The following is a 25,200-nucleotide window of genomic DNA, read 5'->3' as shown; positions in this document are numbered from 1 at the left end:
GGTATAAAATATAAACTCTACCCTCAGAGAGCTTAGAGTTTAATTGAGTAGACAAGGTATATTCATATAAAAGCCAGCCACCCTTTCATGGGAGACTACTATATATAAAGCCCTGTGCTATTCACATAGGAGAATATGAAGCTGATTAGATATGTCATTATAATTTCACTGCATTTAATTTTGATTATTTTGTTATGGTTGGTTTTTTCCATTTAAATTGTTATCCTCATGATGTATATTGATTTCCTGGTTCTGCCTCATTTTGCATCAATTCATATAAGTCTTCCTATGCTTTTCTACCAAGAGAGATTTCATAAATTCTAATTTTTACTTTTGTCCAAAGCAAGATTCCATTTTTTTCCTTTCCAGTTCCTGATCAAATCCTCATAAGAGTCCTGGTAAACCGTCTCAGTAAACAGGATTGTACTTGCTATGGATGGGTACTTCATGGATTCCCCCTAGACTTAGACCAAGCAACTCTCCTGGATACCGAGGGATTCATGCCCAACAGGTACACCATTGGTTGTAGAAAAAATTACTGAGGCTTGGTAAGTGAGTGTCTCCATTAGTAGACATCCCTGTAGTTTGGATCATGGCATTTTGATCTAGAGGAGACCTTATAAACGACCAAGTTAAAACTTTGTCATTTTACAGATGAAGAAGCTAAAGTCCAGAGGAAATAATCAGCTCAGGAACAGACAGGTTGCGAGTGATGGAGCCAGGCTTTGAACTCATGTCCTCTGGCTCTAAAACTAGAGCTAATTATACTTTCTGATCGCCACTGAATAACTGTTCTAGAACGTTTTCATCTATCTCACAGTGATGAGTTTTCAATGCTTTCTTGTGTGTGGAGTTCTCCTCCTTCTCTGGAAAGACACTGAGATGGATCTCTTAGCTCTTACATCTTCCTGTAGTACAGAGCTCTGAACTTAAGACTTGAGAAGACCTAGATGTGAAACCTAATTTTTCCACTTACTACATGTATGACCTTGGGTGAATCACTGAACCTTTCTGAGCCTTAGTTTACTCATCTATAAAATGAATGCAATGACCTCTGCCTATTTTACAGAATTATTGAGGATCCAATAAAATATGTGAAAATTTCTATGGAAAATTGTAAAACATTACTGAAGTATGAAGTATGATTAGTACTTGTATTCACTGGAAAAGATCGTAAAGATTAGCTAGTCTCTCCCCTTTGTTTTACATACAAGGAAACTGAAGCTCAGAGAGAATAAGTGATTTGTCTGAATCTTCCATTAGCACAGGTTGCAACACCTTCACTACCCTATCCCCACCCCCATAATTTAGTAGGCACTTTAGTGAGTTTCTGTGGCTAAAAGATCATCACCTACTGGCCAACTTAGACTGGTTCTTGAATGATACAGTACCTAGACAGGCCCGCACTCAAAGCCTTCCTATCTTGATAAGATGTACCACCTGCTATAGCTTGTTCTCTGCTGGTGTAGCCTGGGAAATACCAAGGTCACTTCCATCCTATGATATGAGGTAAGTATTAGAGTAAGACTTTAGTGGAGCGATGCTAATAATAATAATAATAATAAGGATGATAATAATATTCAGGAGAATTTAACTAATAAAGTATACTAGAACTGGACCATTATTACAGAATGAACTGTTGCTCACAATCACCTACAAAAAACCTTGAGAATAAGATTTTAAAACCTTCAAAATATTAAGTAACACTGGTAAAGCACTTTTGCAAAACTTCAAGTGCTATACAAATGATATTATTATCAGAGACCTCTTAGAAGAGATCAAAATGCTGTGGGAACAGGATGAGGTGAATGTCATTGCTCTTGTCTGTCTGGAATGCTTTCAGTGAGCCTAAAGAGGATGAGCTTAGATTTTAATAATTTTAATCAACCACAAAAACACTATCATTTTATCCACCGGTGCAGCGATCAGCAGAACATCAAATATAAAAGAATAATAGCAAGATATCAGCTTGTCCTGGGCCCATTTGTATATGAACTCCATGGAACAAGTTGAGAAAAGAAAGATGACGACAACAACAATAATGATGCTGATGGGCAGCTTTAATTATTTTTTCCTTTCATGTCCTTAGATTTGGCTCCCACCCTTCTTTTGTGCTTAATCCCACAGCTTTGACCATATGTCTTCTAAGTGTGTCCAATCGATGAATAAATTAGTGAATGCATTTGTTACATACATCATTAATCAATGTGCATTTAGTTATTTTAATTCAGTCTTGCAGGTAAATTCTTAAAATTACTGGCTTACAAAAGTGGACCAGCCTATCCTTTCCCTTAGTTTGCTAAACTCTAAATTAATCACAGTCAACCTTCTTGATTATTGGCCCACCACAAGTGGTTACTCACTCACTCTGGGCGTGTAGAGTCATAGGATTATTGATTGTTAGAGCTGGAAGGGGACCTGAAGTCATCCCCCTCCTTTCACAAATGCGAAAAATGAAATGACTTGCCCGACCTTACATAGCTAGCTAGTGTTAGGGACCTTACTTCTTACAACATCACTTTAGTTTTTTTCCTTAATATCAGCCTCCACCCACTGAATTCCTTTTTCTATTCAAAAAATATTTATTAAGCATTCCTTTGGTTACGGTACTAAATGAATTAAATAAGTAAGATCCTTGCCCTCTAGGATTATATGACTGAACAGGCAGCATTATCACAGAGAAGATCATGATGGAGACTGAAGGAATATGGAATAAATGTAGTTTTAGATAGCTTCTAGCTATTTTTCTTTTATCTTTCAATATCAGTACAATATATTCCTTTCTCTTATTTGAAAAACTTTCAAGTTAGCTACCTTATTCTGGTATTGTAGTAGCCAGGACTAAATTGCAGCTGCTGTCTCATTAGAACGCTGTAGTACATGTCTACCTCATATTTCTTAAAGTAAATTCTCAAGTATACTATATTCAAACAATATTTTCATTTCTAAAATGGGAAAATTCTGCCTAAGGTTGACTGACTTTTCCAAGATTCTGTGCTCAGGAGTGGAGAGCCCAGAATAGAACACCAAGGTGTCATTACTATTAATATTACAATATGCTATTACAATTCAACATAGGTGTTTTTAAAAAATATTTTCCTAAGCATTTTTACATGCACCAACTCATTTGATCTTCAAAGCAGCAATCAGGACAACTGTTGGAGTAGGATTCAACTTACTCTGCCTCATGACATTTCTTGTATTGTTATTTAACTTTCTGTACATGTCTCGTCTCCTCAACTAAACTGTAAGGTTCTTGAGAGCTGGGCCAATATGTCATACTTTTTTGTATCTCCCATAATACCGTGTTTTTGCTATTCTGGCTCACTCTTCCCAATAGCAATGCCCCCCATTCTCATTCTGGAGCCCTTTGCCATAGATTACAGTAATTCATGTCAAATATCCTATTGTTCTTACCTCCTTATAATTTAAACTTTGCTGGCTCTCCCCTCAGTCCTCTGGTTTCCATAATAACTCCCAAGCAATGTTGCTTTCTGGGCTTTTCTTCACTCTTAAAATTGGCCCTCTTATTAACCTTTAACATGAGTTGTGAAATTCTGGGGCTGTGATTTCAACGAGGCCACAATACCTTTTTTTGTTCTGCTCCTATGTCGGACAAGTAATCTCATCATGGCTAGACTGTACTTCATTTTAAGTACATGAAATGTTTGGGGATGAAAGGTGCTTTGGATGGACTCGAGATAATCATACCCGTAGAAGAAGCAAATGAATCAATGTGGACTAGAGAAAATGTGTTTTTTACCAAGTTTCTAAACCCTAGGTCAAAATGTTGTATTTGCTGAGCCCCATATACTATGCTAGCATCAAAGAACCAGACCTGTGATTTGGGGTGGATAGAGTATTTATTTTTAAATGAACAAGGAAGTACTTCACAAATATGACTTTGATTTAATTTAGGCTTGCAAAGAGCTCACTCGCCCAGGTAGCAAGGATTGGTGCCTAGAGAATTAGTAAGGAATAGCAACTTAATTTGTTTGAACTCAGACCAGAAGGAAGGCAGATACGTTTTAAAATATTCACTTACAAGCTTGATTAATTCGTATGTTTTGTGTTTAATCATTCTTCAATATTTCCCTCCCATTGCTCAGAGAGTGCTTTCTCTTCCTTTTCTTTTCTCCCTCCTTCTCCTCTCTCTGCCCCACCCAAATGTATGCTTTAAATTAAACATTTCCTGATTAATCCTGCAGACAATTTTTTTTGCCATAAAACCTTGAAGTCCAGTTATAGACTGAGAAGAAGAGAGATTCAAAAATCAAACCACCCACCCTGGGAAAGCACATTAGGGCTATAATTCTGGTTGAGGTGTGATGCCAATTATAAAACACTCTAGCTGTGGTGTTGCTGTTTTTGACACCAGGAGGAAATCTTGACAGAATTATAGCCTAGAAATCAATCTGGGAATAGGATACAGAAATCTATAACTCAGATATGAAAACAATCTACAAAGGCTCATTTTTAGGAGAGTTGGGTTGATGAAATTAGATTAAAATAAATTTACATATATATCAAGTTTATTATTAAAATATACTCACACTAGTAAACAGAGTTATTGGTGAAAGGGTAAACTACTCTGTGTATTGGATTCCAAAGCAGACCTCTTTGGCTTATCAGAAAACAGAGTTATTGTCTACTTGTCACAGTATAAATCTCTTTCTTAGAGCTAATAAATGGATAGTGTTCAAATGCTATGTTTTGTCTGACTCCCACTGCATAAACCCAGTGCACATAATACTAAATTATATACCATTGAGCAGTATCAATCTTTTGATTCCAACATCATACAGTGAAGGGAACAAACCAAGTAATTGATGGCAGAAAAGAAAGGGGGAAAAGTTATTTGAGAACAAACAATATGGGCTATAAAGTTTGTTAAAATACAATAATAATGATATAAAAAAAATCCACTGCTTCATCCAAAATTCTGCCCTCTGCCTAACAGGAAAATAATTCATTTCATGCTGCAAATTTGAAGCATGGTATTTTCCTTTAGAATTAATATTTACCATAGAAAGAGAATAGAATTCAGATTGATATCAGTAAGTTTGCTGTGAACCAGACAAAAATGTTGTCTTGCCTCCTTCGCATCTGTGGTATGAGGAATGTTTTGAAAATCTTCCTTCTTGCTGAAGTTGCTGGGTCTCTGGATGTGGTCTTAATTATGGTGAATTATGGAAGCCTTTAAGGTGAATGAGAAGCCAAATCTCTCTGATAGTCTCTGAGTGATGGTGGCCCAGGGTGGGGATATTAAAAAAAAAGAACCATTAAAACCTCTCGTGTCAGGAGGTTGCAAGAATTGGGTGGTTAAATTGGCTCTGGTTTACTTATGTCAAGGTTTAATGGAGACTTTCATCGACAGCGGGTACAGAATCCTGTTTGTTTTAGTTCAGTAGGCATGGCTGCAAAGTACCTGGGTGAAAAATAGAAAGGAGTCATGCGGTACAAGATATATGTAAAATGCTAGATGAGTTTATGACAGCCAAATACAGCAGAGTGCTACCAGGCATTTTATAATTGTTATTTTCCTTAAAATGGCTCTTTCCCCCCACTTTCTTTTTTTGTGTGTGCGGGTCTAAATAAATCCCTCAAGGATGATCATTTGGACTAGTTAATTTGTGTTCCAAGCACCCTGGTGCAAAATGGAAATTACCCTGTGGAAGAGGCTAAGACAGAGTTGGTTGTGCCCTAAAAGGACATCCCAAGTAAGCTAGACATGCAGCTCCACACCCACATTTGCTGGGGAACTTTATCTTCGTTGTCACTGGGAAAACTGTGACAGATCTCTTGTCATTAGGTTTGCCTCCTAGACTGTGCCAAGGTTATTTCAGTCCTCGCTAAACAAAAAGACAGTTATCACAAACAGCCTGCTGGAGAGCAGAACTGGTGTCTACACGGAAGGGCTGCCTCCAAGGGAGAGACGGTGTTGACAGCAAGTCAAACACTGGCAAATTCCAACCATCTAAAACATCCTGAGTATTGTCGCCCCACCTATGGACCCATGGAGTGGGCAATCTCACACCAAAGTGGGCCGTGCCCTGGTTCTGTGCCTGTTGACAGATAAGCAAGTCTGAAGGCCCTTAAGGTATCTAAGGATACATTCCCCAAATGAACTTTCATTCAGAACCTTGTGTAAGCAGCCATGAATGGCTTCTGAAATATTGGGTAAATAACACTGAGGGTCATAGGATAATAAGGTGTAGAGCTAGGAGGGGCCATAAAGAACATGTAGTCTATACCATTCCCTGTTGAAAAACAAAACATAAAGATAGCCACTACAAAAATGCAAATAATATAATAAACCAAATGAAGAACAATCTTATATAAAACCATTAGCATTTAACAGGGTAGAACTAAATAAATTACTCAACTACAAACCACTTTTTAAAGATGTTTTTTGTTCTGTATCCCTTTCCAGGGTCATCTGAAAAGCTACTACTTCAGGTTTTCTTCTCTTTGTTAAAAAAAAAAGTAGAATTGCAGTCAGTGTGTATACAGTCCTCATTTTGCTGAGATCACTTTGCACCACCTCATATAGGTCTTTCCGTATTTCCTTGTACTTTCCATATTGATCTTTTTTATGGTACCATAATATTCTGTTAAACTCATATACCATAATTTATTCAGCCATTCTCCAATTGTTGGATATATAGTTTCCATTTTTTTGCTATTAGAAATATAACAGCTATGAATATTTTTGTATAGATAGGTTCCTTTTCCCTTATTATAATATTTTAGAATAAAATCCTAGCAATGGAATCACTGGGTTAAGAACTGACCAGTTTTCCGACTCTTATTGTTCACCTTATTGCTTTCCAAAGTATTTCCACCGGCCTACAGTTTCACTGACAATCTACCAACCAACCAACCGACAGGCATTTATTAAGTGCTTACTATATTCCAGGCACCGTGCTAGGTGCTGAGAATACAGAGATGAAAATGAAACAGTTCCGACTCTCAAGGACTTTATCTGGGGATACCAACATGCATACTCCCGTTATTATATACAAAAGAAATACAAGGTAATTTAGATGGGGAGGAGGCTCCAGTAGCCAGAGTTCACAAAAGGGTTCCTATGGAAGGGAGTGTTTGAGCTGAGTGCCGATGGAAGCTGCTGTTTCTAAGAGGCAGAGGTGAGGAAGGAAGAGCATTCCAGGTATGGAGGGCAGCCTGGGCAAAAGCATGAATATGGGCAATGGAGGATGGTAAGGAAGGAACAATAAGAAAGCCAGTTTGGCTGGACTGGAGGAAGGGGGAATAATAGATAACAAGGCTAGAAAAGTAGATTAGAGTCATATTGTAAAGGGCTTTTGATGTCCAACAGAGCAGGTTTATATTTGATAAGATGACAATTATGTGTAATGTTATATAAATATGTAATTATATATACCATATTAGTTATAATAATCGTATATAGAATGCAATGATATATGATGATAGTAAAATTGGAGGTTATTGAGTAGGGTAATGAGGTGATTAGACCTGTGCTTTAGCTTTTGGCAGCTGTGCAGAGGACAGATTAGAGTGGGGAGAGACCTGAGGCAGGAATGCCCATTAAGAAGCCACTGTGAGATGATGAGGGCCAGGATGATGACTGTGTAAGTAGAAAAAAGGAAATAGGCAGGAGAGATGTGGTAGGGGTAGAAACAGCAAAATTTGGCAATTGATTGGATATGTGGGGTGAAGGGGGAATGAGGAGTTGAGGATGATGCCAAGGCATGAATGGAAGTACGTCAGTGCCATTAATGGAAATAGGGGAATTCAGAAGAGGAGGGGAGAGGGAGCTTGGGAGAGAAGAAATAGTGTCTGTTTTGGGCATGTTGGGACTGAGATGCCCATAGGCCATCCATTTTGGAAGGTCCAGTATCCATTTGGTGATGTGGGACTGATGTTCATTTCTCTGAAGCCCCACTGACATTTAATTTTTATTATTCTTTGCTGTTTTTCTTTTAATCACTCTAATAGGTACAAGATGATACACCGAGATTGTTTTGATTCCATTTATCTGATTTTTAGGGATTGGTGCATTATTTTTTCATGCCGGTTCCCCAGATGAGGAAGATTCCAGGTCAGATCTTTTGAATTCAAATCCAGTGCGGCTGTGAAATTCATCCCTCCATTCATTCATTAACCATTTCTTAAGTACTTCTTATGTACAGACCACCATGCTATGCTAGAGAAGTATAGATATGAACAAATCCTACCCTCATAGAACTTATAATTTAGTAGGGGAATAACATTTTAAAAAATAGATGAGCATAATGTATGACATTACATTATAGGAGAAATGCAAAACAAAGCAGTATGTGAAGTCCAAGGGGGAAGGTCATTACCAGCCAGAATGACATTTGAATTAGTCTTTAAAGGGTGAATAGGGATCCAGCAAATGAATGACAAGATATAATAGGGAGGTGAGTGAATAATGCTACAGAAGTGGGAGAATGAAGAGCATGTTTTAGAGACAGAAGTAGATCAGCTTGGCCAGTCCTGGCCAGTGATTATGTTTGAGAGAGAGAGAGAAAGAAAGAGGAAAAAAAGGGATGGCCACTGATTCCTCCAGTTGATTCCAAAACAAATGATTGTTACTATTTATTGAAGCAAGTAAAATGAATCACACTGTGTCTTAGGTAATCAGACCTATTAGAAGCACATATGTTAATTTATCAAATAATTGTTAGGAAGATTATCGTTAGGAGGCAGCTAGGTGGTTCAGTGGCTAGAGTGATGGGCTTGGAGTTGGGATGACCTGAGTCCAAATACAGCATCAGACACTGTCTAGCTGTGTAACCCTGGGCAAGTCACTTAAGCTCTGTTTGCCTCAGTTTCCTCATCTGTAAAATGGAGATTTTACCTACTTCCCAGAGTTGTTGTGAGAATCAAATAGATAATAATTGTAAAGTGATCAGCACAGTGCCTGGCACATAGTAAGACAGTAAGCACTACATAAATGTTAGCCATTATTATCACTGTTACTCATCCACATGGACCCCCTTCCCCTTACCAGCCATGAATGCTAACCAACAAAAAAAGCTTGAAGGTTTCTATACTTTTCCAAGGACTTCTAGAGAATTTTAGGCAGGTATCTACAAATACACACCTTGCATTATAATAGCAACTCAGAGATAGAGTGTTTATTTAACAGAAAGAGAAAACAAGTCAAAGATTAATTTGTGATGTTAAATCATATAACATAAAACTAGCATAAAAGCTCAAGGCCTCCAGGATAAAAATATTGCAAGCAAAGGAGATTCAAACAATTTCAAAATTGTTAAAATAGGATGCCTTTGTATCTGTACTATTATTACTAGAATATTCTAATGTCGTCATTTGGCACATGGGCAATTAATCTTGATTCTACAACCAATAGCTTAAGTTATTTTAACGGTATTTTAGCCTTTTAAAGCAGCGAGGTGGCAGAGTGGATAGAGTGCCAGGCCTGGAGTCAGGGAGACTCATGATTTCGTGAGTTCAAATCTGGCCTTAGAAGCTTACCAGCCTGTGACCCTGGGCAAGTGACTTAACCCTGTTTACCTCAGATTCCTGATCAGTAAAATGGGCTGGAGAAGGAAATGGCAAACTACTCCAGTATCTTCTGCCAAGAAAACCCCAAATGGGGTCATAAAGAGTTGGACATGACTGAAAAATGGCTGAACAACAACGGTGATGACAACAACAACAAATGACTTTTATTCAGTACTACCCATAACTTTGAGATGTTCCCCTTTCACTTCTTCACTGTCATTTCTTGGCCAAATAGTATCCTCTCCAAATCTGTTTCCTTTTTTTTTTTTTTTAAAAAGGGAGCAATAATGATGCTTATATGACCTCTCTTTAAAGGCTGTTATGAGGAAGGCAATTCATAAGTCTTAACGCATTCTATAAACATTAATTGTTCTAGTGGTGACATAAAGAAGACTTCTGTTCCTCTTTCCATCTGCTCCTTCCCTTGAGCACTGGCTCACACTCTCTATAGTCGGGTCAAACTGGCCTTCTAGCTGTTCCTGCTGCAGGACGTTCTGTCTCCTGTCCTCCTACCTGTGAACAAGCTCTTCTCCATGTTTGGAATGCTCCGCCTTAGAATTTCCTTTAAAGCTCAGCCCAGCTGCTACCTCCTACATGATCCTGATCTCTCTAACTACCAATGTGTCTTTCCCCTCCCCACCCTCAATTACCTTGGATTTATTTTGTATTTACTTATATGTGTACATGTTCTTTTCCTGGATAGAATATAAGCCCAACAAAGGCAAGGACCATCTCATTTTCTTTGTATCCCCAGTAGCTAGCATAATGCCTGGTCTGTATTTAGTTGTTCAAAACCACTTGCTGATTGATTGATTGACTATTACCTCCTCTCTGAAGCCCAGAAAAATTTGTAGAATTTCTTTTCTTTCTTCTTGTGTTTTGATCTCAGAGAATTTACTTCTAGGCTAGAGTTTCTGCTCAGCAAGGCTAGAGCTACAAGAATGGATATTTGCTAGATTGTAAACTCTCTGAGGATAGGGATTTTTACAGGCCAATTTGAGACAGAACAATCTGAAACAAATTGTTCTTTTTCATTGTGGTAATCACAGCACTTGGTATAGTATCTTGCCCAAGCAGGAATTTAGTAAATGTCAGATTGAACTGAAACTGATGTGAGACTGACTGATTGTGGTTAAATGTCAAAAAGATCTTACTTCCTGCTGGAATAAGTTATCAAGGGATCTTTTGGAGGAGATAAATACCTATATCTCAGATTATTTAGACGGAATGCTAATTTGAGGCTGGGGCTGGACTCTCTGGCTTTGTGAAGACATTTTTTTGCTCTAAGAGTCTGTACTGGGTGTTACTTTCTCATCAACAGACAAGTAAGTCTTAAGTCACATTAGACCTATTAGTGCATAAGTTGTCCATGTTAAATATGGATTTTAAAATACCATGATTAGGAAATAATTTGGCCCAATGTAATCCTTTGAGCAAAAACATTTGGAATTGTATATTAATGATTTCTTTTACATGCTACTTCTATGTAGTAATTCAGAAAACTAAGTGTGCTCTTTTATCTCTTGTACTCAAATACTAAAAGCCAAAATGCACAATTTAGAAAAGGAAAATGGGTCTATTACAACTTTGTATCCATGATTAAGATGTGTGAAAATGGCAATTTATTAAAATATAGCCTCCATTCTAGCTACTGAAATCCACTCTAATGCTATGGAGATAAAGCTGGCTGTAGGGTAGCTAGATGGGTGCATGGGATAGATCACCAGACCAGAGTCAGGGAAAACTCATTTTCATGAGTTCAAATCTGGCCTCAGATGCTTATTAGCTGTGTGACCCTGGGCAAGTCACTTAACTGTTTGCCTCAGTTTGCTTATCTGTAAAATGAGCTGGCTAAGGAAATGGCAAACCATGACAGTATCTTTGCCAAGAAAACCCCCACTGGGTTTACCAAGAGTCAGACACAACTGAAAATCACTGAACAACAGCAAATAAAACTGGCTAATGTAATGAAGATACACCCTATTTCTTAGATCACAGGATCATAGGATCATGGATGTAGAGTTGGAAGGGAACTCAATTTCATCCAGCCCAATCCCCTCATTTCACAGAGGAGGAAACCTCGGCCCAGGGAGGTGATGTGCCCAAAGCCGCACTGGTAATAATTATCAAATGTGGGATTTGAACCCAGGTCCTCTGCCCCCAGGGTTGAGTGCTCTTTCTGCTGTCAATTCAACAAATATCTATTAAATGCTTAGTATGTGCAAAAAGGTGTATGGCATACTGAATAGAGAACCTGCCTTAACCACACCTTACAAATCATACACAAACACATACGGTACATGGAAAATTTAGGACGGAGCACTAGCACCTGGAGGGTGATAACCTGAGAGAAAGCCTCACTGACACAAGTATTGAGGACAGGATTCAGAGAAGAGTGGATGGTCACAAGAATGTCAACTCATGTTTATTACATTTACTCCATATGTGGTCGTATAAATGACACAGACGTTCTAAATGTCTGCATGACTTATTCCTTTAACATCACTAGTTTTGCCTTTCTTTTCTTGTCTTTTTTTTTTTAAGGGAGATATTTTCACTCTTACAAGTGGAAGTTCCACATTGGGCCACTTTGCTAATCTTAGTTTTTAAATACTAGTGAATTCCTTAGTTATTGAGGATAAACAAATGCTCATTTACAGTGGTACTTTATGATATCTGCAATTAAAATAGCCCTTGCTGGATACCTTGCGGAGCCACCTGATTGGATTATAAGAGCCTCATTTTAGGTACCTGGGATGCTCTCTTTTCAATAGGCTGTAGAGCCCTATGTAATTAAAAGTGAAAGCGATGTTACAATTCTCCTAAGAGGAAGTCCACAGGACCAGAGGGAAAATTAAAATGCAAGGCAGGGAGATTTTGGGTGGGTGGGTGGGGACCATTTGGTTCTTCCAGGAAGCTTTCACATTTCAGCAGCTGATCCTTATGTGGATTAGGGATAATAAACAGCCTATTAATGGAGGCCTGAACTAGGAAATGGAGTTGGAATCAGCAGCAAAATTTACTGGCTGACGCAGGTTAATAACTCCATTACTACCAGCTCTATTCCTTAGCCATCTGAAGAGCTGGGTGTTAGCCTTATCTTACTCCTCATTAATTGAGCTAATAGAACCCCAGTGACCCTACCATGCTGCTATTATCTGAGAGTTTACCAGACATGGACTGGAATACATATCATTGACTATGTGTTCCACAGATGCATCTTTTATATTGGAAGAAAAGACTTTTTTTTTTTTTTAGGATCAGTTATCTTAGTACCCCTCTTAACATTGGTTTGTTACCTTTAGCAACCATGTACCTATCTTTAAAAGGATCCTATGAGCCATCCCAGGTATAGCATTTCTGAATTGTTCCAGGAAAATAGATGCAGCAGATACCTGGTGTGCCCATTCGTGTAATTGGACAAATACGAATTCCAGTTTTTCCTAGTTCAGATTTGAACGTGCCAGCTATTTGAAATAATCATCAGTTCATCAGGCATGTCTGAGTTCAGGAGTTAAACCTAGTGAAAGTGTTTTACTATGAAAAAAGACGATGGGACCTAATGAGAGTGTGGCTCCAAAACGCTACCCAAGAACGAGAGCAACAAAGTGACCTTTTTCTGATAGCGAAGACCTCTCCATCTATCTCACAAAGCAGCCCCGTAGATGATGATGTTGTTTGGTCGTTCATTCATATCTGACTCTTCATGACCCCGAGGACCATACTGTTGATGGGGTTTTCTTGGCAAAGATGCTGGGGTGGTTTGCCATTGCCTTCTCCACTGGATTAAAGCAAACAGGTTAAGTAACTTGCCCAAGGTCATATCGCTAGTGTCTGAGGCTGGATTTGAACTCAGGTTTTGACTTCTGGCCCAGCACTCTATCCACTGAGCCATCTAGCTGTCCCAACCCCATAGTTACGTGATACTAAAAAGGGATATTGTAGCCTTCTTTTTTCCTATGGGTTTCCATGCCTACAAGTACATTGCAGTCATATCTTTTTATGTCCCTTAAAAGGACACTGATGTGTTTTCAACGGACTAGGTATGTGGCATCCCGTAGAGTTCTACTCTGGGTCGGACAGTGAGGTGGCATCTGACTGAGCTACTAGATCCATACCTATTCATTTCACGTGCCCACTGAGTAGTGTTCATCTCCTTGGGTCTTTATGAAATGAAACCTTTTGACACATCAAGTTAGACCCATCCCAGTCTGGAAACAGCCGTCCACTTTCTGTGGCATAATTTGCATCTACCACGACAAACCAATTGCTCTCTATTAAGTTGACTTTAAGAGAGGAGATGTTGGAAACGTTTGGTTTTTATATGTACTATCTATTTCAAGTAGATAGGAAAAGGGAGTATCTGACAAACTGAAAAATCTGAACTCTAAGAATACATATCTATTTATGTTGGGACAAGTCAGTCTTAAAAATATGTACTTTCACCTTCTGCCATCTTTCCTGCTCTTGGAGCTGTGGCAGAAGAAGCTAGCTTTTTCTAATGTGATTTCAGAGGCTGCAAATGAAGATGGTTGTGACAGGCAAGTAGTGGCTAGGTCAGCAGGCCTGGCATCAAACAGTCAGCTGGAGCCCCCGGCTATAAGTCTCAGAGCTTAGAGTCCATAATGGTGATGTGAAGGCTGGAAATATGTGTCTCATGAAGTTGTAGCATTTTAATCTTGTAGTAAAGAAGAACTAGAAAGGAAAAAGGAAATCTCTTCCATTATTTTCTTGTCTAGGGACTGTTGACATTTTACCACTTACTTCTAATGTTTGTGTAAGAAAAAGTCTGGTGAATATTATTCTGAGCAAATGTGGAAGGTCAGCTTTACTCTCCCTGGGTTAAAACTTAGTTTATGAAAGTCTGTTACTAGGTTTGTTGTCTGTCGTTGAGAGCACAATAGCAATTACTTCTGAAGCAAAGACAGCAAAAAATGTACATTACCTTTGAACCCTTTGGCTGCAGCCTCCAGGATCTTACAGAGTAGAAAAATACAGTGAATTCCATGGAGAGTTTAGGGTATCTGCAGATTTCCCCTTGCCATCCAAGATCATCTTGTCTGTACTGAGGATCTGGAGAGATACATCATGCTGTGGGAAAGAAACTTCAGGGAGAGCTGATAAGAATTGTTGTTCAGTCATGCCTGACTCTCTGTGACCCCATTTGGGGTTTTCTTGGCAAAGATACTAGAGTGGTTTGTCATTTCCTTCTCCAGCTCATTTTACAAATGAGGAAACTGAGACAAACAGGGTTAAGTCACTTGCCCAGGGTCACACAGCTAGTAAGTGTCTGAAGCTAGATTTGAACTCAGGAAGCTGAGTCTTGATTGACTCCAGGCCTGGCACTCTATCTTCTGAGCCACCTAGCTGTTTGAGGGTTGATAAGAATAAGAACTCTTGACACAATAAGAGATGGAGAACATTACAAAATACAAAATGGATAATTTTGATTATGTTAAATTGAAATGTTTTTGTATAAAAAACCCAATGCGACAAAGATTAGGAGTGAAGCAGAAAATTGGGAGAAAATCTTTACAACCAGTGTCTCTGATAAAGGCCTCATTTCCAAAATATACAGGGAACTGAGCTAAATATATAGGAATTCAAGTCATTCCCCAATTGAGAAATGGTCAAAGGATATGAACAGGCAGTTTTCAGAGGAAGAAATTAAAGATATCTATAGGCATATGAAGAAATGCTCGAAATCATTACTGATTAGAGAAATGCAAATCAAAACAACTCTTAGGCACCACATCTCTCCTGTCAGATTGGCTAAAATGACAAAACAGGAAAATGATAAATGCTGGAGAGGATGTGGGAAAATTGGAACATTGTTACATTGCTGGTGGAGTTGTGAAGTGGTCCAGCCATTCTGGAGAGCAATTTGGAACTATGCCCAAAGGGCTATAAAAATGTTCATGCCCTTTGACCCAGCAATACCACTTCTAGGGTTGTATCCCAAAGAGATCACACAAGTGGGAAAAGGACCCATATGTACAAAAATATTTATAGTGACTCTTTTTGTAGTAGCTAAGAATTGGAAATCAATGGGATGTCCATCAATTGGGGAATGGCTGAACAAGTTGTGGTATATGAAGGTAATGGAATACTATTGTGCTATAAGAAATGGGGATGATACGGACTTCATAACAACCTGGAAAAACCTACACGATATAATGCTGAGTGAGTGGAGCAGAACCAGGAGAACATTTTACACAACCACAGATATATGGATTCTGTGAGGACTAACCCTGATAGACTTTGCTTTTCTCAGCAACTCAAGGTTCAAAGACAATTCCAAAGGACTCACCATGGAGAATGCTATCTACATCCAGAGAAAGAACTATGGAGTCTGAATGCAGATTGAGGCACACTTTATGCTCGCCGTTTTTTTCCCTTTGTTTTTTTTCCCCTCAGCTTTTTTTTTGTTGTTTTGGGGTTTTTTTTTTTTGGTTCTGTTTCTTCTTTCTCATGATTCATTCCATTGGTCATAATTCTTCTTCACAACTTGACTAGTGTGTAAATAAGTTCAATGCGAAGTTATACATAGAAGATATATCGGATTCCATGCCATCTTGGGGAGGGAGAGGGGAAAGAAAATCTGGACCTCAAAATTATGTAGAACAGAGTGTTGTAAACTAAAAATAAAAAAAATTAAAAAAGAATAAGAACTCTTAAGTGATGCTATCTATAGAAGGCAGGTGGCTTTAACCTGAGAGAAAGGATCAGGCAGTTTCATTTTTATGATGGTACCCATGGATATACAGGAGTTTGCTTTATAACAAGTTTCAGTTCAGTATTTTCTTGTAAAGCAGTTTTTCCTGTTAAAGACCGATGATAGGAAATAGTGTCATCATCTTAGGTATTAATGCTTACAGAGAATGCCTCTAATTTCCATGGTATTATGCGCTTAAAAATTCTGTGAGTAACACTCCATTGGGTCTGGTATACCCTAGTTAGGAGATCTTAATGCAGTTGTCCTTGTCCTGAAAGCACTGATCTGACAGACCTCCATAGGGCACTTAGCCTATCCTCCTATCTTCAGGCAGACTGTTAAGGACAGAAACATTTCCTCATTAAGAAGAAGATTCTATTCTTGCCTGAGGTTAATTTTTCTTTAGCCATAGTCTTGTGGTCACTGCTATGATAAAATGAGAGAATATTTATAAGGTGCTTAGCAGAGAGCCTGGCACATAGTAGATGTGGCACATAGTAGGCGCTTGATAAATGTTTGTTCCCTTCCATTCTAATCCCTGCGATCCACTTGTTGATTTGAGGTACTCGTGATGGATGAATAGGCACCAGTAGAAGTGAGGCTAAATGAATTTGATACTTTTATTGTACACTGCAATCCAAGTACAATCCCTGTATTAAGTAGAAGAAACATTTGTGTTAAGGATAGGCTATTGTAATCCTTCTTGCTTGCATATAAAGAGTTCACAGTTTTCTTTGAAGTATAGGTGCTGCTTATCTCACAGTTTGCATGCTGGAAGTCCAAAGTTTTTTGTGGTTGTTCATTTCCATGTAACTTTTGCAAGAAAATGAGTATGCTCCCCCTTTTCCCTTCACCCATACTCATAACAGTAACTTCTTCCAAGAATATCTAGGGATAATCATTAATATTTGAACTGGATGGGCTATCCATCCAGAAAAACCACCTCCCCTCAAGGTCCCTGACCATATGCCTAACTGACCTTAACCAAATTATGGAACCTGCCCATCACAGGCTCCCCTTTATACATCAGCCACCTGTATCTGAAGCTGTTGAGTCCTGAATGTGTTCTAAGGCCAAATTGAATAAGAGACCAACTATGACTTTGGAAAAGACTGTCCATGAGTGCAGCTCCATGTGCCCAGGCCACTTGGCATTCCTAAATTTATGAGATTGATCAAAAAAGTGGGCAGAATCTTTTCTCTATGCAAGCAAGAACAATCCAGGCTCAAAACGTGTTGTTATTAAAGACTCATACTGTGACTGCAACCCTCACAAAGTCTTCAAAATGAGCATAACAATAGCATTTACCTTCCAGTGTTATTGTGAGGATTAAATGAAATAAAATTTGTAAAGTGCTTTGCCAACTTCCAAGTGCTGTAGAAGTGCTTGTTATTTTTGTTACTGTTGTTGTATTGAGGGCTCATGGAGGACCAGGAACTCTACAAGCCTGAAATAGTGTGTCCCTCAAGTAGTACCACCTGCAGGAGTCCTAGGAGCTTTCATGTTTCCTGCACTTGCTATGCATCCAAGATCAAGGCAACTATACATATCTTTCTTTCTTTCCTTATTTACAATTTTATTTTCAGTTCCAAATTCTTTCCTTGCCTCTACCCCTCCTCCACCCATTGAGAAGGCAAGAAATATGACACATTTCATATGTATAAAGCCCTGCAAAACACATATCCACATTAGCCATGTTGTGAAAAAATAGCAAGAAAGATAAAGGGGAAAAAATGCTTTAACCTGCCTTCAGATTCCATTGGTTCTCTATGTGGAGGTGGATGGCATTTCTCATCTTGACTTCTTTGGAATTGGCAAGGATTGCTGTATTGATCAATACAGTATTTCTAATTCTTTGCCACCACAAAAAAGAGCTGCTATAAATATTTTGTACATATAGGTCCTTTTCCATTTTCTTTGACCTCTTTAGACCTAGTAGCATTGTTTCTAGGTCAAAGGGTATGCACAGTGTCTTTCAATTTAAAAAAATTCATTAAAATTAATAAAACCCACTGAAATACATGTGGGTTGTATATTAGATCTTGCTGCCACCTTTTTGTGGCACAGAGGTAACATTTGCCACATAACTATCCATTTAGAGAGCATTTGCTGCTGAGTATCGGGGAATGGATGGAAGAGCCTGCTCACAAAACCCTTGAAGTTGCTCTTCAAACCTGGGACAGATTTTATCAATGACTTGTTTTAGTGTCTTACAACTTTTATATTAAAAAGTTTTCCCTTCTTTTCTTCAGGGTTCAGAATATTGATTCATGTAATCTCATACTCATTTATAATCTTAAGCAGAGCAATAGGTTGTGTCTAGCAGTAAAAGTTAAAGACAAACCAATAAGAAATGAGAGAAAATCAACATTTGGTCCCTGGACTTGCTGAATCAGTAAATTCAGAGACTTCTTTATTCCTTGGGTAGAGAATGACAGACTAACCTTTAACAGTGCCAGAGCACAGAATAGTTGGCATTTGATTCAAACCCTGATGAATAGATGTCACCACTTTTAGCAAGCCTGATGCCAGACCATTAACTTAAACTCATTTCCTGGAAAAAGGCAAAAGGACTAAGTCACAGAGATGACTTGGAGAAATCATATTTGTTTTTCTTTACCCATAGGAGTCTTGGGGAGACTTCAGACTGTACTTCAATTTTCCATTTTCCTTAGAGGCATAAATAAAGCACTGAACTGCTGAACCTTGCTTTGTGCTTTAAAAGCTTGGAGCTTTGCCAGATGCAGGTTGCAGATGTTTAAAACCTTGAAGAGCCTTTTCTTAAATATCACTGATATTGTGAAAACTTCCTCCCCATACCCTTTCAGAAATACCACTTCAGTCTTACTTTTCCTAGAGCAGTCCATTACAGTTTTGGACAGCTCTCCTAGTCAGTGAGTTAGGTCAAAATTTTCCCTTTTGTAATTTATTGCTCCTATTTCTGTCCTCTGGGGCAAGGTGGAACAAGTCCAGTCCTTTTTTTTTTTTTTACTTGAAAGCTCTACGGATATTCGAAGGCCGCTATCATGTACCTCTCTCCCCTTAAGTATTTTTCTGATAATCATGTATTGCCTAGGAGAATCATTCATTGAGAAAGACATTGAGTCTAGAAGGCTTCTCCCTTTTTTTCATTTGTTGTTCAATCATTTCAGCCATGTCTGACTCTCTGTGATCCCATTTGGGGTTTTCTTAGCAAAGATACTGGAGTGATTTGCCATTTCCTTCTCTAGCTCATTTTACATATTAGGAAACTAAGGCAAACAGGGTTAAGTGACTTGCCCTGGGTCACATAGCTAGTAAGTGTCTGAGGCTGGATTTTAACTCAGGAAGATGAGTCTTCCTGCTTCCAACCCCAGTACCCTATTCACTGAGCCACCCAGCTGCCTCTTACAATCCTTTTAAAATCCACATATATTATTGGCCTTAGAAGGGACAAATGCTTGACAGGCTATCCCTCTCAAATCAACCTAACTTCTCTTTAGAAACAGAGCATCTGGTAGCTTCAGGAAATGAGACATAAGGCAGAGAAGTCTGGATTTAGAGAATATTGGAGTGTGTCCAGGAAGGTAGTTCCAAGGTTTTTCGGACAATTGGAAGAAACATAAGGGGATCTGTTGCTTGTAAGTTAGGATCACTGAAGACAGTTTCTACCCACATCACAGTTGTGCCTAAGCTGAATTACTTGATGTAGATTTCAACACATCATTAAAAAAGTATATTGATGTCCAATACATTGTAGTACATATATTAAAATGTATATTAATGCAGTAAAATTAATGTCTCAGCAGTGAGCCAAAGAAGTGTTTGATTCTTTTGAGGAGGATCTTTAAATGCTATATCAAAAGTAACCAAATCCAATTCCATCTTTTTTTCTATTTCTAGGATTTTAGTTAAGCAAAACTTCAGATCCTGGAACTTTTAAAAAAGCATTAATGTGGGTTTTTTTTGTGGTTGTCATCATTTGTTTTATTTCCAAGCCATCAATAGCCTGTATTTATTGTTCATGTTAGGAAATTGTAGGCATTGGTTAAGATGAAAAAGGTATAACTTGTTTTATGAAGTAAATGGCATTATCTTCTCACAGGACTTAAAGTCACTTGTGGTTTTTTTTTTACATTTAAAATTTTTATTTTCACTTCAGAATTCTCTTCCTCCATCCCCCCCCCACCCACTGGGAAGGCAAGAAATAATATACTCATTATAATATGAAGTCATGCAAAACATTTCCACATTAGCTACATAGCAAAAATACAAAAACAAAAACAAAACAAGAAAAAATGTGCTTCAATCTACATTCAGAGTCTGATCAGTTCTTTCTCTGGAGGATAGTATTTTTGATCATGAGTTCTTTGGAATTATCATAGAACATCTTATTGATCTGAGTAGTAGCTAAGTCTTTCATAGTTGATCTTCATTACAAAAGTTGCTGTTACTGTGTACCATGTTCTCCTGGTTCTGCTTGATTTACTTTGCATCAATTCATACAAGTCTTCCCAGGTTTTCCTGAAACCATCCCCTTCATCATTTCTTTATTTTTCCTTTTGGCAAGACAATTGGGGTTAAGTGACTTGCCCAGGGTCACACAGCTAGTAAGTGTCAAGTGTCTGAGGCTAGATTTGAACTCAGGTCCTCCTGACTCCAGGGCCAGTGCTCTCTCCACTGTGCCACCTAGATGTGCCCCCCCCCCCATCATTTCTTACAGCACAGTGGTATTCAACCACAATCATATACCACAATGTGTTCAGTCATTCTCCAATTGATGGGCATCCCATCAATTTCTATTTCTTTATCACCACGAAAATATTTTTGTACATATAAGTTATTTTTTCCTTTTTCAAAAAAAATCTCTTTGGGATACAGCTCTAGTAGTAGTGGTATTTCTGGCTTAAGGAGTATGTTCTTTGGGCACAGTCTCAAATTGCTTTCTAGAATGGTCGGGTCAGTCCACAATTCCACCGACATTGCACTAGTGTCCCAACTTTTCCACATCCACCCCCCACATTTGTCATCTTCCTTTTCTGTCATGTTAGCCAATCTGATAGGTGTAAGGTGGTACCTCAGAGGTGTTTTCATGTTCATTTCTCTAATCAAGTGATTTAGAACATTTTTATATGACTATATGTAGCTTTGATTTCTTCTTCTGAAAACTGCCCATTCATATCCTTTGAACATTTACCAATTGAAGAATGACTCATATCCTTATAAATTTAACTCAGTTCTCTATATATTTGAGAAATGAGGCCTTTATCAGAGAAATTTGCTGTAATATTTCCCAGTTTTCTGCTTTCCTTATAATGTTGTCTGCATTGGTTTTGTTCATGCAAAACCTTTTTAATTTAATATAATAAAATTACCCATTTTACATCTCATAATGCTCTCTATCTTTTGTTTGGTCATAAATTCTTCCCTTATCCATAGATCTGACAGGTTAAATATCCCATGCTCCCCTAATTTGCTTTTGATATCATCCTTTATGTCTAAGTCATGTACCCATTTTGACCTTATCTTGGGATAATACAGTGTAGGATGTTGGTGTATGCCTGGTTTCTTTTAGGTTTATTTTTCAATACCATAAGGTTTTTCATTATTTCAAAAGACTAGTCAGAATTCTCATGTTGGTAGTTAATATAATTTTCCCTTTACTCAACTTTCTTTGAGGCAGTGTAGTACAGTGGATGGAGCATTGGACTTAAGAGTCCGAAGACTTAAATTAGTCCTGACTATTTGTGTTGCTAGTCATGATCAAGTTGCCTTTCTTCTTTGAGTCTCCAGTTTCCTCATCTGTAAAGTGGGTATTATCACTAGACCAAAAGGTTCTTGCCGGGAAAAACTCCATAAACTGTAAAACACTTTAATTATTGTTATTGCCGTGACCCTTGTGCATGGTGGCAAGATTTCTTCCTCTTTATTTCCTTCCCTTCTGCCTAGTTTGCCTTGGGTTCTGGTTGTTATTTTACCTTGTCGATGTTTTGTCTATATTTGCTTTGACCAGATGCCCCTCTTTGCAAGCAGCCCTGGGACTTGTCCCCTCTCTCCTATCAACAATAATTAGCCTTGTAAGACTAATGGAAGAAATCGTGTCTAATTACCCTGTTGAAGGCCCAATTATGCTATTAACATTCGTGGACTCTAAGCTAATGATGAGGAGAGCCTCTCATTTGCATAGCATTAAGTTAATTGAGCTGGAAGGGATGGGGCAGATAGGGGTGGTGATAGCAGGATCCTGTTACTGAATGGATAATAATGACCAGAGTAGGGCGATTCACCTGACAGCTTTATTAATTAACAGCTATCTGATTACTTAGCAGGAATGGCAAGTGGCAGTCGGTCAGAATGGTCTGGCTTTTTTTTTAATGAGTGATGTGAGAACAGTACTAATTTTCTTGATAATTTATGGCCATGTCAGAATGGATGATCACAATGATCACCTTGAAATCCTATATTTTGCAAAAGTATCTTCCCTTCCTTTCAAATTTAACTCGAGTTTTCATGCATATATATAATATGTATATATATATGCGCATACATATACACACAGATATACATATATACATATACACACACATATATCCATTTAAAAAAAATTTCCCCATTGTGCCCAGATAGGATGTAAGTATGCTAACTCAGCATTCCTATTGTTGACTATTACATTTGAATTTTAGAGCGGCAAGGGACCTTAGGATTCATCCATCTGATTCCCTTCCCCTATTACAGATGAGAAAACTGAGGCCTAGAGAAGTTCAAAGACTTGCCCAAAGGCACTCAACTAGCTTGTCAGAGAACTAGAACAAGGACCTAGGTCTTCTTACTCCAAGTCCAGAGCAGTTTCCAGTATGATAGCCTTGTGCAAAGGGCATGGTCTGGCTTTATCCAATGCATTTATAAAGCAAGGACCTGTGGTACAATTCATTTCAGGTGCCATACCAAGTGCACCCAGCCTTGTTATTCCTCTCCCTGATAGTGTTAATAGAGTATACCACCAAAGCATCCAGAATGTTGACTCTGCAACATGTCTTGTGACAAGGATCAAACCCTGCTGCTTTCCCAGCTTTCTCCTTTATAGAACTTCAGAGGAATTTTGAGAAATGCTCTTGGTGTTCACCATTTTGGTTCATCCCCTTCCTCTGACCCTGTAGTGTCTGAATATCTTTGATCCCACTTAGAGCATTGACTTTAGGGGAGAAATAAATAGAGAGAATTTTCTGTCCCTCTGAGGCAGGGGTGTGTTGGTATAATTCCAACAACTAGCTCTTGGGGCAAAGGTGAAGAAGGAAAAGGGTATTCATGATCCTCTTTTAAGTTTTCAACAGAATAGTACATCAAACCTTGATTTGTAGTTGCTGATTTCTGGAAGTGTGAATGCGTATATTGAGCTGTGGTTTCCTAGTGTTCTTTGGGACTTGCCCCTTACCATAGAGATACAGACATTTACCCAACATTTAGTAAGCACCTACCATGTGTAGAATTCTTGCTAGGTCCTCAGGAAAATACAAAGATTAGATAAGATCCAGTCCCTGCTGCCCTCATGGAGCTAGTAGGGGAATGACAGAAATATATACAACAATGACAGAAATATATACAACATTAAGAAGCTCAAAACTAAGAGCTTTCTGAGGGAGGGAGGTCATTGCTGACTGGGGGAGATCAGAGAAGGCTTCATCAAGGAACTGGGGTTTAAAGACCAGATAACAATTCTAGAAATGAAGAGGAAAGGAGACATTCCAGGCATGAAGGTTTGAATGAGAAAAGGCCCAGAGGCAGGTAGTACAGAATGTCCAGAGGGAGGACAAGGGGCCTGAAGAAGGGTCAATTTTAACTAAAACATTGAATATGTGGAGAGGAGTAATATGAAATCATCCTAGAAAGGTTAGAGTGTCAGCTTCTTATTGAGGACATCGAATGTCAGACAAGAGAATCTAGACTTTACTTGAGAGGGAGCCCATTAAGGATTTTTGAACAGAGCAGTGACATATAAGCAATGTTATCTTGGCATTTGTATGGATGATGGAAAGAGGGGAGGGAACAGAGGCAGGAAGATTTGTTAATATATGAGGTATCGCATTTTTTTTTAAAAAAATATTCATCCTGTAAGCTGGGTTGCCAACTTGGGTTCTTTAGCTGAGCTATCTCCCTTCTTGGGTGCAGATGGTTTCTTTGGGAAGAGGCTCTAGTTGGAACGATATTCCTTCAGCTGCTACACATTTGCCTGGAGAGACTCTGTAGACTTATTTTGTTGATGAGTGTCCACAGAGATGCCAATGGTCCATACCACTTTTTTATGGATACCAGCCACCCAAAGTGCTTCCAAGCTGAATCCTCTACCAGCATATACTTTGGTGTGGTATTGGACAGAAGGACACCTCACAATGGGCTGGATAGGACCAGATGCAGGGTGAGGAACAATTCGATGGGCTTTTGCTTGATGGGCCTTTCACCTTCTGATCTTCCTGGCTGACTGGTTAAACCATGTGGCAACTCATCTTTGCCAGTCTTTGTGGAAATGGGACTTCAGAATCATGCCATTTTGGCTGGGCACCTTGGCTGCTTAGAGCCCTCCTCACAGGCACCTCAGTCACAAATATCATATTTTAAAGAAAAAAGAGAAAGAAGAGACAAAAATGTTTTAAAACAAATCAATATAGCCACAAAAGTTGGAAAAAATATGTAGTGTATCACGACTGTGGACTTCTTACCTCTGCAAAAGAGGGGTATGGGGTGTTTTCTCATATTACTTTTTTGGGCACTAATTTCTAAGCTACCTTCCAACTCTACCATTCTATGATTCCATGAGAGCTAGCTCTGTGGGTAGAAATGTGTTCTTTGTAAAATGGAATGAGAGCTCTTTGTGTTCATCTGATGAGAAAGAAAATAATATTGCTTCTTTCCATACCATCTTTATTTCTCACTTTGACCCTTCCAGAGATGCTGAAATACAAATGTCTTTTAAA

At 38.5% G+C, this 25,200-nt stretch overlaps 1 protein-coding gene across 1 annotated transcript in view; it reads left to right on the top strand.

Moving 5' to 3' along the window:
- Positions 1-25,200, top strand: part of AK8 (adenylate kinase 8) — a 154,079-nt gene that overhangs the window by 99,369 nt on the left and 29,510 nt on the right. The window contains exon 11 of the mRNA XM_036752031.1: positions 370-511. Within this exon, the coding sequence (XP_036607926.1) occupies positions 370-511 (142 nt within the window). The remainder of the gene's footprint in view (positions 1-369; positions 512-25,200) is intronic.

This window comes from Trichosurus vulpecula, chromosome 3 (assembly GCF_011100635.1).
Source record: "Trichosurus vulpecula isolate mTriVul1 chromosome 3, mTriVul1.pri, whole genome shotgun sequence".
Taxonomy (NCBI): Eukaryota; Metazoa; Chordata; class Mammalia; order Diprotodontia; family Phalangeridae; genus Trichosurus; species Trichosurus vulpecula.
The sequence above is the reverse complement of the archived record's forward strand: the minus strand, read 5'-3'. Positions and strand labels throughout refer to the sequence as shown.